The 18300-nt window shown below is 45.8% G+C and overlaps 2 protein-coding genes across 7 annotated transcripts in view; one reads left to right on the plus strand and one right to left on the minus strand.

Annotated features, from left to right (window-relative positions):
* Positions 1-1087, minus strand: part of cbfa2t3 (CBFA2/RUNX1 partner transcriptional co-repressor 3) — a 46683-nt gene extending 45596 nt beyond the window's left edge. For 4 of the 6 annotated variants that reach the window (XM_080883938.1, XM_080883940.1, XM_080883937.1 and 1 more), the window contains exon 1: positions 216-1084. In XM_080883938.1, the coding sequence (XP_080740064.1) occupies positions 216-462 (247 nt within the window). In that variant the 5' untranslated portion in view covers positions 463-1084. Of the gene's footprint in view, positions 1-215 lie in introns of all 6 variants that reach the window. The other 2 variants (XM_080883935.1, XM_080883939.1) reach the window with 2 other exon arrangements.
* A 10226-nt stretch (positions 1088-11313) lies between these two features.
* LOC308398880 (uncharacterized protein) lies at positions 11314-16420 on the plus strand (the record flags this gene model as incomplete). Its single annotated transcript, XM_080885748.1, has 4 exons — positions 11314-11461; positions 11537-13038; positions 13524-13829; positions 14919-16420. The coding sequence occupies exons 2-4, from the start codon at positions 12054-12056 to the stop codon at positions 16418-16420; spliced, it is 2793 nt and encodes a 930-aa protein (XP_080741874.1). The 5' UTR covers positions 11314-11461; positions 11537-12053.
* Between the last annotated feature and the right edge of the window lie 1880 nt (positions 16421-18300).

Consider the following 18300-nt stretch of genomic DNA (forward strand, 5'->3'; position numbering starts at 1 on the left):
AATCCTTTTGCTTCAGTCATCAAATAGCAAGATGAAGAAACCTCACATAACCCCACATAGCATGTAGCACAAAGTCAACACAAACTGATTATACGTCAATCACTTGAACTTAATGAGCAGATCAGACCGCTGCGGGACCCTCCGTCACTCATCGCGATTAACACGATGCCAAAAGACCTTCATAAAAAAGGTCCTGTAAGATGACAAGCTCATACCTTCGCTATATCTGTAACGGCTGCTGGCCACCAGGTTGTGATCGAGGCTTCCAGGCTGGAGTATGTGGGCAGTGAATTTATCCCTCAGCTCGCGGTGGCTGATAAGTGTGACGGTAGGGACATGTGGAGCAAACGCTGGAACAGCTCTCAGGTCAGCCCTCTTCTGGCGCTCCAAATGGACCTCAGCAGACATGTTCGGACTTTCCTGTTTATTTGAGAGGTGAGAGGCTTGGAGCATGAGGGACATGCTCTTTGAAACTCTCTGGCGCACACTGGCAGCTTGCAGGTTCAACCGTGGAAGCAGCAACAGCACACTTAACACTAAAAGTTAGTATTACCTCCAAAGGCTTTCCTGCTGAATGTTCTCGTTCAGTTTCACTTGAGGATTTCCATGTGTTTCTTTACAATTTCTAGTTTTGCCTTTGAGGGCCCAGTGGATCATTCTGTGACCCGCTGAGCTGTTGTACACATACACGGACTTAGCTTCACTTAAGGCTCCAAAAATTGAAATAGACAGTAACAGCCAGCCTTTCCTTATATTCCTTTCATTCCTTCAGTGAATAAGTTTATCCTGGTTGAAGTATTCCTGGAATCTTCTGGTGTTTTTTTCTTTGCCTCTTGCCTGCGTGCAGGAAAGAGAAATAGATTGTAGTTGTATTCTGTTTTTTCACAAGTAAGTCTTTGTCCTTAACCGCTGTTCCCTTTAACATGGCACATCTTGCATGTAAATCCCCATTTCTTTCTTCTTCTTGGTTCACCCGATCCTCTCAGTCGCTCTTCTCTTCTCCCCAGCAGAGTGTGTGGGAGTTAATCAAGAGTGTGTGTGTGAGTGTCAAAGGCAGGTCAGCTTGTCTTGTGGCTCTGGCTGAGGGGTTGTGCTCTCATCTGAACCCTCCTCCTCCTGCCTGCCACAACAGCTCAAAAGAGAAGTGAGTGCTTGGATGTCACACTATCTGTGTGTGTGGTTATTTTTTCTGTCTTGAGGCTAACACCCCTGGGGAGGCCAGGCAGCAGTGCTGCTTGCGGTGATAGCTGCAGACAGCAGCACGCAGCAGGACCTGGGCCTCAGTCTGGGCTTCCTCTGTCAGGAACCAGCTGTGTCGGCCAGAAACCGCTCCTTCCCTTACTGCATCCTCCCTTCAGAGGTGCCCTCCTTTGCTTCTGTGCACCTTGCCCGGTGGCTATAATGATGCCGTCTGTGCTCCCTTGTTCAAAATCCTTCCTTGTTGTTCTTCCCCCTGTTTAATTTTTGGGTTTTGATTCAAACCAGTTACTTCATCATCGGGATTTTTCTTCTGCCTCGCTGCAAAACAACACACTAAAAAACTTTGGATGTTTCGTTTTTGTATATTTCATGGAAGTTTACAGAACAGGACAACAGGAAATACAACAAAAGCCAAAGTAACTGTTTATCAAACTGTACACAGAACTGGAACACAGCAAATCAATTAACCAGCTGACTTTCCTATAATAATCTGCTCTTATACCAACACACACACAGAGATGTATCTCAAAAGTTTATAATATTAATCCATGTTTTTATTAACTCCTAAAAAGTAGATGCTCAGGACTTTTTAGTCCTGGCTTGGTTCATGGTAGACAGATATTTAGTCAAAGTAGTTATGGGACACAGCTATCTATTTTGTTATTTTTAATATACATCATAGGACTAAAAAGCTAGAAGTTGGCCATCAATTCTCCTGACCAGTGATAATATTAATCGTAATAAATGTGTTTATTTCAATTAATTAATAAAGAAATACTTTGATTTCAGGTTAAATATAAATATTAAAGTAGCATACTAATTGTCAAAACTCATATTTACCATTATAGCACCATAATAGGTCATAATAGAAATATAAAAATGCAGTTAACAACTTCAATATTCTCTTTTTTTCACTAACCATTTCACCAGAAATTGAGTGGACAGGCCAACCGACCAAATCCACGTTTTACTTCTCTTTTTTTTTTTTTTTTCGATAAATGAAGGGTTTCCCTGTGGAAGTTCTTTTTCCCCACTGATAGACAAATGGCGTGTCTTTATCCAAAAGACACATGCATATGTCTGCCTCATATTAGTCCAAAATAATAAAAAGCTTATAACTCATGTCCTCTGTGATTACTGACTGTCTGTATACACTTCATACTTCCTCAATGGCTTTCTGGTGTCGTTGACATCAGCCAAATTAAAGATCGTGACATGATAATTGTTTTGTCACTAATATTTTTAACTTTTTTATTCATTCCTACTACGTGTGAGCAACATGAAGCTGTTGCTGCAAAGTAGAAAGAAAGTAAGTAGGACTACAGCTGCAGTGGGAAAGAACATGCTGAAACAGGACACATGCTCTCACACACAGGAACCAAAGACATCGACTTTTACCTACTCTGGCCTCTGACCTGGGGGCTCATTGAACAATAACCATAACACAGAGTCCCAGCATTAACCCTCACTGCTGCTACACACACACACACACACACACACACATTTCCACACAATTTATGTTTGTGTATGTCGTTTACTGATGAGAGAAGTGAGAGGGGATGTGAGTACACAGATGTGCCAAGTGCCTGGTTGAAACTAACACACAGATGGTCATCAGCAGAGAGGAAGTGAGAGAAACCCATGTTGCTTTCTCTGACTTTGGGCGTGGGGAACAAACAGTGTGAAAGAGAGAGAGAGAGAGAGAGAGAGAGAGAGAGGGAGGGAGAGAGAGAGAGAGAGAGGGAGAGAGAGACCTGATTTCTCTATAAACCAACAGTGTGTGAAGAAGATGAAATTTAGGTGTTTTTTAATGTATTTTTATTAGAACAACCATTGGTGATTTCCCAGTCACAGGTATTCAAACACAGAACATCTGCACTCTGTTTTAAAGCTGATATAATTCTGAATAATAGCAACAATCAAACTGCTGTTACATTTCATTTAGGAGTTGATTCTCTGACGACATGATTGCATTTTGGCATGGATTTTTAGGGGGGTTAAATAAAAGAGCCCCGTCAGTGAAATGAAAATGAAAGCTTATGTTTGTTGGAGGATATGACAGCTCCTGAGAACATATGAGGAGAACATATGAGGAGGGGACGCTGATCATATGTTTGGAAACACATTACAAACAGCTACTGGGCCAGAAGATGGGGTAAGTTGAAAAAAGAGCAGAAATCAGCCCTACATTAGCTCTCGTAGGGAAGTTTTGATGTGTGACAAAAGAGATTTCTCTTTGGATTGTTTTGTGCTGTGATTCATAGTTTTTATCCAAATAGAAATAAGATGAAGAAATAAACAGGATCAAATAAGACCGAGTGGAATAAAAGAAAGTGATTTAGACGCAAAACCTACAAAAAGACCTTTATTCACTTAACATCAAACAACATCTAAATTATTAAGTTCCTTAACTCTGACTGAACTGTTAAATCTTCTTGATTGTAATCCTTTCGTGTGCCTATATGCTTGATTATATATACATAAGCATGAAGCAGTAATGGGCAGAAAACAGATGAGTATCCGTTAAATGTAATCCCTATCCTATCCTATTTATATCCTATCCTATGTCAAAAAACACTAAATGTCTTCCTGAACGTATTTTTGGCTTTTTGCTTTGTGTGCCTCAATGTGAACATGTGAACACACACACACACACACACGCACACGCACGCACACACACACACACACACACACACACACACACACACACACACACACACACACACACACACACAGAGTTTTCTCTGTTACCTGTTAGAGAAGCCTTTCCTCTCTTGCCTGCCCCCCTCCCCTCAGATGTTGGCAGGTATAAAATGAGTTTTGGGGGAGAGCGAGATAATGATTCCCCCATAATCACCAGAGGCCAGGTCTGGTTCTGGCGGGTGCTATCACAGTAGCGACCCAGTGGTGCCTTCTCCCCTGAGATAAGGTCAGGGGGATGATGCGAGGGAGGATGGTTGGAAGGGAGGAGCAGAAGAGGAGAAGAGAACAGGGCAGAGGGGGGCAAAACGTGAGTTACAGACGAGCGGCTAGCCTCGCCTTATCTCCCCCCAGCGGCTGCCACTGCTGGCTCCCAGATGCGGCGGGCCAGAGCAGCCGTGTCAGAGAGATCCCTCTATCAGCGACACGCAGGCACCCCTCGCCAAATACAACCCCAGCAGGAGGACACACCAGGACTTCATTACCTCTTTAAAACTCCAATCAGCATTCAGAGAGAGAAGCAAAATAATCTCTAACTTTGTTGCCGTATCAGAAATCCAGAGGAAACGCACAAAAACTGCGATTGTTGTTTTCTAGCCAGGTTATTAATTGTCTCGTCACAACAGCAGCTCCAGTTCCCCTGCCTTAAGAACGCAAACACACACAGAGGTCTTTCAGCATGTTGGTCAGGGTTTAGACGAAGTGCAACTTTTCACCTTGTGCAACAAAAGTGAAGCTTGTGAAAGTCAGTGGTTGGGACGTCTGGCGTCTGGTGGCGAGAAGCAGCCATATGGTGAAGCGGCTCGCCTGCCTGTGAGACACCTGGCCACCACTAACTGGCTGAACTTTTCAACTCTGCAGCCGTCCTTATCACACTTTGACCGAACAAGGTTCTTCTAATGGAGTGACTGTGCGCAGATGCAGAAACACACAACTTTAATTTGACACCACTAACTGAAGATTAAACCTTCTAAGAAATTTGGGTTTGTTACACTGCTATGAAGCTACTTTTATAGCAACTTGAACATAAAATGCTTCATGTGTTTATACTTCGATGATCTAAATTCATAAAGTACCGGAACTGACAGCATTAGTGATACCCACTGAACCCACAGTAAACACAGCTCATGGGAATTTGTTTCCACTTGCAAGCAGTGATAAAAGGATGAATGAGAACACTCAAGGCTGGCGTGTCTTCCAAAAGAGACTAACTACAATGATCTTGGACCAGTGTGAGGAAGAGAGAAAACAACACAGTATACGCCGACAACCTCCTCATATCAGTGGAAACACCACCACCACTACCAGACAAATACGTCAGTCGAGGCTTGTTCGCCTTTTCTCTCGGTGGTGTTTTTAGAATACACACCTGTTTGGCAGAGACAGCTTCAGAAAAACCTCCAGATCTTAACAGAACTCTATAAGTTAAACCGTCCCCATCTGTCACAGTCGAGCTCCACACAGATGCACACTGAGCGCCTCCTCTTTTTTTATCCTTCTTACAGCAGACTTGGCACTCATTCAAGAACTGTCAAAGCACACCTGCTAAATTAAGCCGGGCCTCATACTCGCACAGACACAGAGGCACGAGTTCAGGAATACACACAGCAGACACATGTGCAGCTGGACGCACATCACCAAGTGCGCTCACATGTGGATGCTGATATATGGACACCTTGAGGTGACTGTTGTTGTGAATTGGCGTTATATGAAGAAAGCTGATCTGAATAGATTATGATATGGACTGCATGCAGTGTTTTAGATTATCTTCAACGGCCTGTTTAACTAATTTTTTTTTCCTTTGGTCAGTTTTTTTTGACAGATGTGTTACATCAGGAAATTTGCTTTTGAAAAGTGCAATATGTTACTATAATTAGTCATATATAACAAGTCTATTGTGTCCCAGCTACATATAACCACATTTTTTTATTGCTGTACACACAAATATGTAATCTATTGATGCCCAACTCTCTTGACCCCACTAAACTCAGTCTCTTCCTTCTCTCTTCTTGTGGCTCAGCCGCTGAGCTGCTCTAAATAGGTGCCACTGTGAATTGGAGACAGATGGAAACGAAGGTTCCCCGCAGAGTGGTTCCCCTGCAGCTGTGCAGTGTACCCGGTGCCAGGGAGTGATGACAGCTCAGCAAGGGGCACCCGGAGAAATAGAAGACAGCACCATCTCCGTCTCACCCACGCACCCATCACCACACTCACACACACACACATGTACTCACACGGGCTGTGCAAAGGTGCAAAGAGGAGGGGTGTGAGCTCCAGTACTAGCCTCCAGGAATGTGAAAGTGGAGATTTAAGTGAGGAGACAAGCGATAGACAGCTATAACACAACACATTTCCACTGCTCTATGGCAACCAAACAAACAGACACACTAACTCATGCTTAAAGACTCATACATTAAATATTAGCGTAATAATTTCCAGTAAATGACAATGAAAGGGAAGTAAAGGGAAGTGTGTAGTGTTGGCTCTGAGTGTAAAGCATTTATATGATTGTTGTAAGAGAAAGTGTTTCCATTCTGGACTTTCCAAGATAATAAGGTTGTTAAAATGCTCCACTTCTATCTTCTGTTTGATATTAAATAAATAAATCATTTTTTATGAATTTATCTGTTTAACATTCAACTGTTCAGGTAATAATATTGCCAAGAGACCATGAGATAGTAGGCTGGCCAGTCCTTCAGTCACGAATGGTGATGTAGAAAGTTGTACCACTTTTAACTCCCACCAGTTAACTAACACACTACATTTTGTTTGTGTAATTACTGAAGTCTGAAAATAAGCGTAAATCAAGAACTATTTATCATTAAGGCTTCATTTACTGTATGTATTCAAACACCTACCAAAGAGTCCATTTTTTTTAAGTACCACTTTGTGGCAGTTTTTTTTTTTTAAACCATGCTGAGTCCAAATATTGAGTCTTCATAGCTAAATATCACACAAATTTCTTGTTTACATATAAGTCTGGGAGAGTTTAGTCAAAGCACACTGCCTAAAGTAGGCACCAGAAGTGAGTAACACCTCTTTGTAACATCAACATTGTATCACCTCTCAATAATTGCATTTTCATGAATCATTAAAAAAGACTAAAGGTCTGAAAGTTGGAAAACACAATGACAACACCTCACAGATAGAGAAGTTAGAAAGCCCCTGTGATGAGTAAAACAGAATTAAGCACACCTTCAGTATTCCTGTTACGCCTGTTTCTTGGCTGCAGTTATAAAGTGAGCTGTTAATGCCAGAACATTCTCAGTTTTGATCTATACACTTTGCCTGCCTGTCAGCATGATGGCCACACAAGGAAAAACACTGCCAGAGGAGCAGAAATATCTGAACGCTTCACTGAGACACACAAAGATCTATAACCATTTAAAAATCGGTGGTAACACAGTTGTGGAAGTAATCAGGAGGTATCTAATGAGCCATAGTACCACACAAATTACACCATGGAGAGAGCTCTACTTGGGCAATTTATCTCAAGTACTTTGAGCTTGAGTTTCTGCGACACTCAGACATTGCATAGAAGCAGCTCCTATACTGTAAATACAGTAAACATATCAGATTTAAGTGGAATCAACCACGCTGGGTCTGACCCTGTCGAGGACTACCAGTATTAATGCATATTCCTGGGAGGTGGGAGTTTGATGATCTGGAGCTGTGTGAGTGCAAAAGGTGTTCGGTGATGACAATGACTGGCACAGTAAACGCCTGTGGATATGCAAGAGTAGTGGCTGATAATTGACTCCCAGTCTCCAGAAGCTTTGCACAAGGTGAATATTCCAGTATGATAATGAATTAAAGTACAGGGCTAAATTATGAGTCTCGACAGAAGAAAAAAATGTCTGCTGTCTGGCTTGAATACAAGAGAACCAGCAAAGAGCAGCTGAAAAGGTCTTCTCTGGAGAGGATTTAGTCCGTCATCAAAAAAAGTTTTGAAAGATAAAAAATTAAATATTTAACTCTCAGTAATAAAAGATGTACTGACGTTTATTGCATTGCTGCTGCTGCAGAGCCTTTTTATCGGAAATGAAGACTGATTTTGTAATTGTGTATAAGAAAGCATACAATATTATTTTCTTTAAATTAGAAGTAATCATAAGGTGATAGAATTTTGAATTACTTGGGATGGTGATGGAGGTGATGGAGGTTGTAAAAAAAAGGACCTGACCTTTTTGGCTTGACCTTCAGCTTATGTTTTGTGCCATCTTTTCCATCTTTGGAGTCAGGACTTTGAACTTCAGGTTATTTTTTTGGATAATAACCACTAATGGTTCAGTCACAGCAGAGCAAAAATAAGACTGTAACCCTGTTAGCTTTAATCGGAAGATCCAAAAATTCTGAGTTCATGAGGTGGAGGAGGTGAAGTGGATGATCCCAACCACAGTAGTTTCAGCCTACCAGCAACTAAGACTATTTAAAAATGTAGTGAGGTCAACACTACCAGAGCTGTGAGGCAGCATCATGTGGCACAGAAATCCAAGCACTCTGAAAAAGGTTTGTGTGCACGCTTGCATGTGTGTGTCTGCAAGGCCTTCAGAATTTACCTGCAGCTAATTAGCCTTGTCTAGCTGTCTTGACATATTGTGTTCAGGGTCATGTATATTTCATGAGAGGAGGCTTCCTGTAAAGGTCATTGTGGAATTTTCAAATGAAGAGACACCTGCTTTATTCATCACATATAATTGTATGTATTATCAACTCTTTGCCCAAGTTTCAGCTCCCTCTCCCATCCATTCTAGTGAGCAAAACAATTCTCGGCAATTACATTTTTACTGTAGAAAATTAGTCATGTGACACTGTTGCCATCATCAAAATGGTTTTCTTACAATAATTGCTGCTGCTGTTGTTACACTGAGCTGTTGTTGTTTTTTTGTTGAGGGGAGAGGGGGTACGGGGTGGAGTGTCGGGGTGCTCCCGCTCATTAGAGTTGTATTTTACCAGTAGAAGTGAGTCCAGGGAGTACTTTTGTTTGATCTGCTTTACATAAACCAATCCAATCTAACCTAGCTTGTGAAGAAAAATCAATTAAATTCTCTGTAATTGGACTGACAGTGCACTCCAAAGTAGAGCAGCAATCAATATTAAAGATGAAAAATGAAGCCAAAGGCCATCTCACTCCATTGATTTGCACTGAGAGAAGGAGGGATCCAGATATTACTGCCACATACGAACGCGAGCCATTGAACTCCATGATGTTGTTATTGTCTCAGTATTGAAATAAGTACCATGGAAGTGAGTGTGGCCTGACAATTTCAATTAAGGCTCAGTGATCTGTAAACGGAGTTGGGTCAAATAATATTTGCAAAGACTTTCTTTGCTTTGTTTATTCTTCTTCACCACCATATGGTTAGCGTAGCAGAATAAACACATGTCCAAGGTGTTTTACTTTTATCCTTTTATATTTACTTTTGTCAAACCTTTCAGTGGAGATAGGAGATAGCATTACCCACATTACCTACCCATGGCAATCTATTTACTGATGATGAATAATGAGAACATGGTGTTAGAGAGCACTGCATGTCTTCTGTTTTTGAAGGAACATTTTGAGATTATAAAACATTGCTTTCTTGCCAAGAGTTAGAAGACTGACTCCACCTTCGTGTCTATGGGGCAAACATGAAGCGTCGAGCAACAGTTATTTTGTTTTGCATCACAGAAACTGGAAGCAGGATAAATAGAAGCAAACCGGAACTGTTTCTGAGCAATAAAGCCATAAAAGCCTTACACTGTCTGGCCCTGTGTAAAATTTCTAATATATGTAGTCAGAAATACTGCATTTGAAAAGAAGGAGGATTATTATTTCAATCTAGTTTCATGATTAGGAGATTTTTATTTATTTTGAAATGGATAAAGATGATTATCTAACATTTAAAACAGAAATAGGCTCGCATGCAAATACTTTATTACTGTATCACCGTTAGAGAGATTTTCAAGAACCACATAGTAATATCCCAGTGGAAATCTATGTGGATGTATATGACTGGCTGTTTTACATGGTTTGTATGTTGATCCCATTTAAAATATTATCCAGAATGTTTTTTATGCTGACCCTAAAGAAGGCCATGAGCCAAAATGCATCAGTCAATAAATAAATTCGTCTATTTACTGCAAAGGTTGCTGGAGCTCTTCACACTTTATTATTTAGAATTTATTTTGTTGTCTATGCACCTTGAAAATTTACTCTGCCTGGATAACACTTATCCACTTGGAGAAGTTGGATTTTCCAAGCAAGCAGAGAGATGTTATTTTTGCAGGGTGTCTCATTCCAGCAGTACATGCCCCAAACACCTCATAGGAAAAGCTCATGAGGCATCCTGGTCAGATACCCAAAGCTCCTAAATTGACTCGTTTCAAAGCAAAGGAGTAGGATCTTTACTCTGAGCTCCTCACGCTATCTCCAAAGGTGGAATCACTGTTTTCTCAGGTAACAGCAAATTATAATGTGTGTCTGGGAGTGCGTAGAGGGTTTGTTGTCAGTCTTCTTTTATTAAAGCAGACAAGCAGGTGTTTTTATTTACTCCACTATACGTCATCCTTCTCTCCAACTGCAGGATAACAGGGCGGTACCCTAATGTTGCTCATGTCCCCTACACCTTGGCTCCAAAAACTGGCAGATGGATAGACAGACAGCTGTGCACTAATCAGCAGACAGATGGATTGACCAACCATCAAAAAGGCCGGCAGATGTTCAGATAGTTAGACTTAAAAAATCACTTTTTTGGTTGTTGAGGACCCAAAACACACACATACACACAAACCAAACACATCCTGTAATACCCCAAGAGGGTGCACTACTTAATCTTTATGAATCTCGAACCGTAAGGCTCTGTTTTAATTTTGAATTCTGCAAAGAAGGGAAAAAGGTAATATCATCTGGTCCTGTGAAATTCTGTGTCCAAAAAGTGATTAAACAGGATTAGACAGGATTAAACCCCACAAAAGGTAAAACGGGCACAACTTGAAGCATGCAGCCCATTACGTAATAAGGGTAAAAATATGAATGACCAATTTGTGGTTTTAGACCTGTACTCTTGATTTGTGTCACTTTTTTCTTAGAACGAGCCAGCATTTCTGAGTGCACTGTTCGGTAACACTGTACAGTAATGTGATTACTCCAGTCCCAGGGCTAACTGTATATTTGAATAAATATCGCTAATATAAGTTAAATAATTGCATGTTTTAACAACAGTTGTACAGTTTGGATTGTTTGCTGCAGATTTAGATCAGTTTGGTCTTCAGGAAGTATTTTCTTACTCTGTGCAGCAGCGCTTTCCAAAAAGAAAGTCTACGTGGCATGATAGTCACGGACATTAGTGCTCAGACACCGAAAGTACTCTCCATTGTCAACAGCCTTACGTCCCCACAACACAACCCAATCCTTCCACCTCTTGCTGTCCTCTCTGTCGTGGTCTGGGTGGTTTTCCACAGCATCAGCTCCTCCCCACTGGGTGGAGTCTTTGTTGTTCCTCACCTGATGGCAATCGGACCAGCAGTATTTATGACCGGCGCACTCAACTGGTCTTCGCCAGATTATCTGCCAACTTTAGTCAGTTCTCGGCCTCACGTCCATTCCTTGGTGACTCATCAGATGTATTAACCGTATCTCTGTTTTTCTCGTCAGCCGCGAAAACCCACTTACCAAGCTCTCCTGGAAACCAGTTTGCTGCCGCCGGTAATCCCTCTCCGTGTCGGAGCTGCCATTCTTTCCTGCCTGCCTCCCTGCATTGCATGCAGTACCCACCTGGACCTCTCCTGCCTCCCCCCTCCACGCAACCCTCACCTGCAAGTTTGTAAGACAGCTCAGTGTACTATCCTTAGATTCACTCGCAGCTCTCTGTGGGATTCCCCTGACTGCTCTCTCCTCTATTTCAGTGCCCTGGCCCGCCACAGTTTCCCCTGCCCAGTACCTGCACTCAGTTATCCCTGCCGTCTAGTTATCATCACAGTATCTTCTCTCGCCTCAGACATCTAGTTTATGTTCATTGATTCTAGTCTGCACTTTCTGTTAGCCTTTGAGCATTGTAAAATAAATATCTCTTTTCGTTACACCTCACCCCTGGCCTCCGGTTTTGAATCTGCACTTGAGTCCCTTCCATTTCCACGGGCCACTGCGCCTGACAGTATAATCTGGCCAGTGTATGGACTCAGCGGATCAAATCCGGACCGCCGTCTCAAAACAGGGCGCCATTCTTGGCACTCACGAGGACGCGCTCCAGTTTCTCCTGGCGAAGGTTAACTCACTCACCGACGAGCAGGAGAAGATGCAGTCCGCGGTTCAGACCCTTCAGTCGGCCACTGCCCCGGAACCCGAACCCGTTCCCGGTACGTCGGCATCGGTATCCGCGCCGCCGCCGCTTCAGCCCGCTGCGGGTCCTGAGCCCCTGCAGACGCCGATGTTCCGCGATGCCGCCTCCCCGGGGCCGGAACCTTTTTCTGGCGGCCGGGGGGGATGTAGCGGTTTCCTCCTTCAGTGCGAGCTAGCGTTCGGGCGCTCACCCCGCTCGTTTGTTTCTGAAACCGTGCGGATTTCTTATTTAGTCGGGAAACTGCGCGATCGCGCCCTTACATGGGCAGAGGCTTATCTAGCTAGACATCCGTTACCGACTTGTCATTATGACGACTTTCTGAGTGAGTTTAAGAAGACTTTCGCTCACCCGACCTCTGAACGCAGTTCGGCGCGGAAGCTGTTGCATCTTCGTCAGGGACGGCGGAGCGTTGCGGACTTCCTGATCGATTTCCGCATCGCCGCCGCCGAGGCGGGCTGGTCTGATCGGGCTCTACACGGGGTGTATTTGCACTCCCTCAACGATGAGATGAAGGACCACCTGGCCTCCCGGGACGAGCCCGCTAATTTTGAGGAGCTGGTTTCCCTCACACTTCGCATTGACAGCAGGTTGCGGGAGCGAGAGTGGGAGAGGGACTACAGCTCCCGTCGGTCCTTGCGGCGGTCATCTCCGGTCGTTTCTCTCCCGCCACCGCTTCCGGTTCAGCCGTCCGCTCCCTTTGCTGGCACGGGGGGTGGTGAACCGGAACCGGAACCCATGCAGATCGGGCGTTACCAGCTGACGGTGGAAGAGAGAGAGAGGCGTCGCCGTTCACACTCTTGCTTTTATTGTGGCTCCGGTGAGCATTTGATTTCTTCCTGCCCTAAGAAGGGAAAAGAGACCGCCCGCCGGTAGATCCGGGGGTACGGGTGGGCGGTACCAGGGTTAACGCCAAGCCCCGATTTTTGCTTTCTGTGACACTCTTACTCGGTCAGGGAGCCCACGTCTCATCAGCGCTGGTTGATTCAGGGGCCGAGCAAAGTTTGATTGACAGGGGATTTGCTGAACAGCTTCAGATCCCTCTTTTTGAGTTAAATCCGTCTATTCCAGTTAGGGCATTAAACGATCAGGTCTTTTCTTACATCACTCATCGCACTGCACCGGTTACCTTGATCACTTCCGGCAACCACAGAGAAACACTGATCTTTTACACCTCACAATCCCCTGACACGCCCATAATTCTAGGTTTCCCATGGCTAAGGCATCATAATCCTCACCTGGATTGGGTGGGACAGAGGGTCGTGAGTTGGAGCCCATATTGTCACGCAAACTGTCTCGTCTCAGCTGCCCCACCAGGGGCCACCGAGCCCTCTAGCAAGGAGAACTGCACCCCTGACCTCTCTGCGGTTCCCCCCGAATATCATGACATATCTGAAGTTTTTAATAAAGATAAGGCACTGTCCCTGCCACCCCATCGCCCTTACGATTGTGCCATTACCTTGTTTTCCGGCTCCACGTTACCTTCCAGCCGCCTCTACAACTTGTCACGCCCTGAACGGGCTGCCATGGAAAAATACATCAGAGACTCACTGGCAGCTGGACTCATCAGACCATCAACTTCCCCTGTGGGTGCTGGCTTCTTCTTCGTGGGTAAGAAAGATGGCACACTCCGCCCATGCATTGACTTTCGGCCCCTTAATGACATCACGGTTAAAAACAAATACCCATTACCACTCATCAGCTCTGCTTTTGAGCCCCTCCATGGGGCCACCATTTTTACCAAACTGGATCTCAGGAACGCATATCACCTAGTCAGAATCAGGGAGGGGGATGAGTGGAAAACTGCGTTTAACACACACTTAGGACATTTCGAGTATCTAGTCATGCCATTTGGCCTCACTAACGCACCTGCAGTTTTTCAAACCCTAGTGAATGATGTCCTTAGGGATTTTCTGGATCGTTTTGTCTTCGTTTACCTCGACGACATCCTGATTTTTTCCAAGGACCTCAAGGAACACAGAGTCCATGTCCGGGCCGTACTCCAGCGGTTGTTGGAGAACAAGTTATATGTCAAAGCCGAGAAATGCGAATTCCACTCACCGTCTGTGTCGTTTCTGGGTTACATTCTTGCAGGGGGGCAGGTGAAGACAGATCCGGCTAAAGTGAAGGCAGTAGCGGAATGGCCACTGCCAACCTCCCGAAAACACTTACAAGGGTTTTTGGGCTTCGCGAACTTCTACCGCCGCTTCATCAGGAATTACAGTCAAGTAGCCGCTCCCCTAACTCGTCTAACTTCCTCTAAGCTACCTTACCATTGGAGTCCAGAGGCCGACGCCGCCTTCTCCCGGTTGAAAGAACTGTTTACCTCTGCGCCGGTCTTAATCCATCCCGATCATAGTAAACCTTTTGTCGTGGAAGTAGACGCGTCAGGCGTTGGGGTCGGGGCGGTGTTGTCCCAGCGTTCAGGTTCATCTGCTAAGCTTCAGCCCTGCGCCTTTTTCTCCCGCCGCCTCTCACCTGCGGAGAGGAATTATGACGTTGGAGACAGGGAGTTGCTTGCTGTAAAGCTAGCGCTGGAGGAATGGCGGCATTTACTTGAGGGAGCAGAGCATCCATTCACTATTTGGACCGACCATAAGAACTTAACCTATTTACGCACAGCCAAAAGGCTCAACTCGCGCCAAGCTCGATGGTCCCTATTCTTTACTCGATTTAACTTTTCCATCTCTTACCGACCAGGCACCCGCAACACCAAGCCGGATGCTCTGTCCCGCCAGTTCAACCCTGTGTGTGACCCGTCTGATGCACCCACAATCTTGCCGGCAGGAGTCAGGATCGGTTCTGTCGCCTGGGACGTGGAGGAGGACATCCGCCGTGCGCTGGAGACTGAGCCAGACCCCGGCACGGGCCCTCCGAACCGACGCTATGTCCCCACCGTGGCTCGCCCTAAGGTGATCGATTGGGTCCACAAGGGCAAATTTTCTTGCCATCCGGGTGGGGGGAGAACAGGCTCACTCCTTAAAAGGTATTTCTGGTGGGAGACTATTGATAAAGACGTCAAAGAATATGTAGCTGCCTGTCCTGTCTGCGCACGTAACAAATCGAGCTCACTACGCCCAGCTGGACTTTTACGACCCCTCACTATACCTCATCGCCCCTGGTCTCACATTGCGTTGGATTTTGTCACTGGCCTTCCCGTCTCCTCAGGTAAAACCACGATTCTCACTGTGGTGGATAGATTCTCCAAAGCTGCACACTTCATTGCCCTAAACAAACTCCCCACGGCAACGGAGACAGCCAAGATTATGACTGAGCAGGTCTTCAGACTCCACGGCATACCTTGCGAGATCGTGTCAGATAGGGGCCCTCAGTTCATTTCGCGAGTGTGGAGGTCGTTCTGCACCGCTCTCGGGGCTAAACCCTGCTTGAGCTCAGGATTTCATCCACAGACGAATGGGCAGGCCGAACGGCTCAACCAGGAACTGGAGGCCACCCTCCGTTGTGTCGCTGCCTCCAACCCCGCCTCATGGTCCTCGTTGCTGCCATGGGCAGAATACGCTCACAATTCGCTTACGTCTTCTGCTACTGGCCTCTCGCCTTTCGAGGCCTCCATAGGTTACCAGCCGCCTCTCTTCCCCGACCAGGAGGCCGACCTCGAGGTTCCCTCGGTCCAACACCATCTCCGACGTTGTCAGCGGGCGTGGAGGTTGACCCGTCGGTCGTTGTGCCGGTCCGTTGCTCGCCAGTGCCTGTACGCGGACCGTCGCCGCAGGGCAGCCCCTGCCTACTCCCCTGGGCAGAAAGTGTGGTTGTCTGCTAAGGACGTTCCCCTCAAGGTGGCATCCCGTAAGCTGGCCCCGCGTTTCATTGGACCCTTCGAGGTGGAGCGGGTCCTCAGCCCTTCTGCGCTGCGGTTGAAGCTGCCTTCCTCGCTGCGCATTCACCCGACCTTTCACGTCTCCCAGGTCAAGCCGGTGGTCGTGAGTCCGTTGTGCCCTCCTTCCGCTCCCCCTCCTCCCGCCCGGCTCGTGGATGGGCATCCTGCCTTCGCGGTCCGGCGCATTCTGGACGTCCGTCGGCGGGGACGGGTCCGGCAGTTCTTGGTGGACTGGGAGGGTTATGGGCCTGAGGAGCGGTCCTGGGTGTCTCGTTCCTTGATTTTGGATCCTGCTTTGCTTTCTGCTTTTTACGGGGCTCGACGCGGGCCGCGGGTGGCTCGGTCGCCGGGGGTCGACCCTTGATGGGGGGGGTAGTGTCGTGGTCTGGGTGGTTTTCCACAGCATCAGCTCCTCCCCACTGGGTGGAGTCTTTGTTGTTCCTCACCTGATGGCAATCGGACCAGCAGTATTTATGACCGGCGCACTCAACTGGTCTTCGCCAGATTATCTGCCAACTTTAGTCAGTTCTCGGCCTCACGTCCATTCCTTGGTGACTCATCAGATGTATTAACCGTATCTCTGTTTTTCTCGTCAGCCGCGAAAACCCACTTACCAAGCTCTCCTGGAAACCAGTTTGCTGCCGCCGGTAATCCCTCTCCGTGTCGGAGCTGCCATTCTTTCCTGCCTGCCTCCCTGCATTGCATGCAGTACCCACCTGGACCTCTCCTGCCTCCCCCCTCCACGCAACCCTCACCTGCAAGTTTGTAAGACAGCTCAGTGTACTATCCTTAGATTCACTCGCAGCTCTCTGTGGGATTCCCCTGACTGCTCTCTCCTCTATTTCAGTGCCCTGGCCCGCCACAGTTTCCCCTGCCCAGTACCTGCACTCAGTTATCCCTGCCGTCTAGTTATCATCACAGTATCTTCTCTCGCCTCAGACATCTAGTTTATGTTCATTGATTCTAGTCTGCACTTTCTGTTAGCCTTTGAGCATTGTAAAATAAATATCTCTTTTGTTACACCTCACCCCTGGCCTCCGGTTTTGAATCTGCACTTGAGTCCCTTCCATTTCCACGGGCCACTGCGCCTGACACTCTCCTGCCCGTCAGCTTATCAGGACCCTGGCAGACACTCTGATCAGGGTTGCTCTGTGCTGCCCATGTGTTTGTTTGCTCCTTATCCCACCTCGTGGCATGGCAAGCGGCATAGTGCGCCTCAAGCCCCTCAGCATATCCTGCATGCGGGCGAGAGATAAAACAAAAAACTGCCATGAAGATTGCAGTTGTAGAAGAGGCAGTCATCACTCTGATAATCTTAATGTCCTTCCCTTTGGAGAGGAGAAGAGAGAATAACAGAGCAGAAGAGAGGAGAATGGTGGATATTTCAATGTCACTTAATTCAAGCCTTTCGTCGATGTTCTTGACGTACGGATAAGTGACAGATTAAAGGACATTAAAAGGTATTAGTGAGGTGCTGGTCCATCATGTGCTGCAAGAACAGCTATAGAGCACCTTTGCATTCATTGAAAAAGCCTCTTGAAACAAATATTCACTTAGTCTGTGTTTTGAAGATGACTGTGACAAAAATCTCCCATTGGTGTTTAGTTGGATGAAGATCTGGTGACCACAAAGAGAACAGTACACGAGTCACAAAACTTTAATAGTCATCAAACGAGTTAGTGACCTCTCATCTTTTATGGATTGGGGTGTTGTTCCCATCAGAATTTGAATGTTTTATCACAGGCTAAAGCATGAAACAACTTTGCTCTGATTTCTGTGACCCTTTCTTCTGAGACCCAAAACCAAACATGTCCCCCACATCAAAACAGCAGCGGCAGATCACCTCACTGCAGTTTCTTTAATTTTTCACTCATCGGTGGGTGTGCCAGTTAAATCTCTGAGAGCTTTAAGTAACTGATTGGCTGCCAAACTCAATTCCTCTCAGCTTTACTTGTACTTGCCTGCAGGTTGTGATGCAATGAAAGCTGGTGCACACAGCTGCCTGGTGATAGTAGGGCGAGTTCTTTAAAGGAATCATCCCTTTGGGGCTTTCACCACATCTGGTGCCTCTTGGCAGACACATTTTTTAAAACTCGGATGTCTCTTAAATTCTTCCGTGCCTTATGTTGGATTTTATTGTTAAAACACTTCTCCTCAAAGATGCAATCCTTTAACTGATAAACTGCTCTACTTGTCGCAGGACCATTTGTGGTGTACAAATAAATTTGAGTTATTTGTACTTTT

Source organism: Rhamphochromis sp. 'chilingali' (assembly GCF_963969265.1).
Source record: "Rhamphochromis sp. 'chilingali' genome assembly, chromosome: 6".
NCBI lineage: Eukaryota > Metazoa > Chordata > Actinopteri > Cichliformes > Cichlidae > Rhamphochromis > Rhamphochromis sp. 'chilingali'.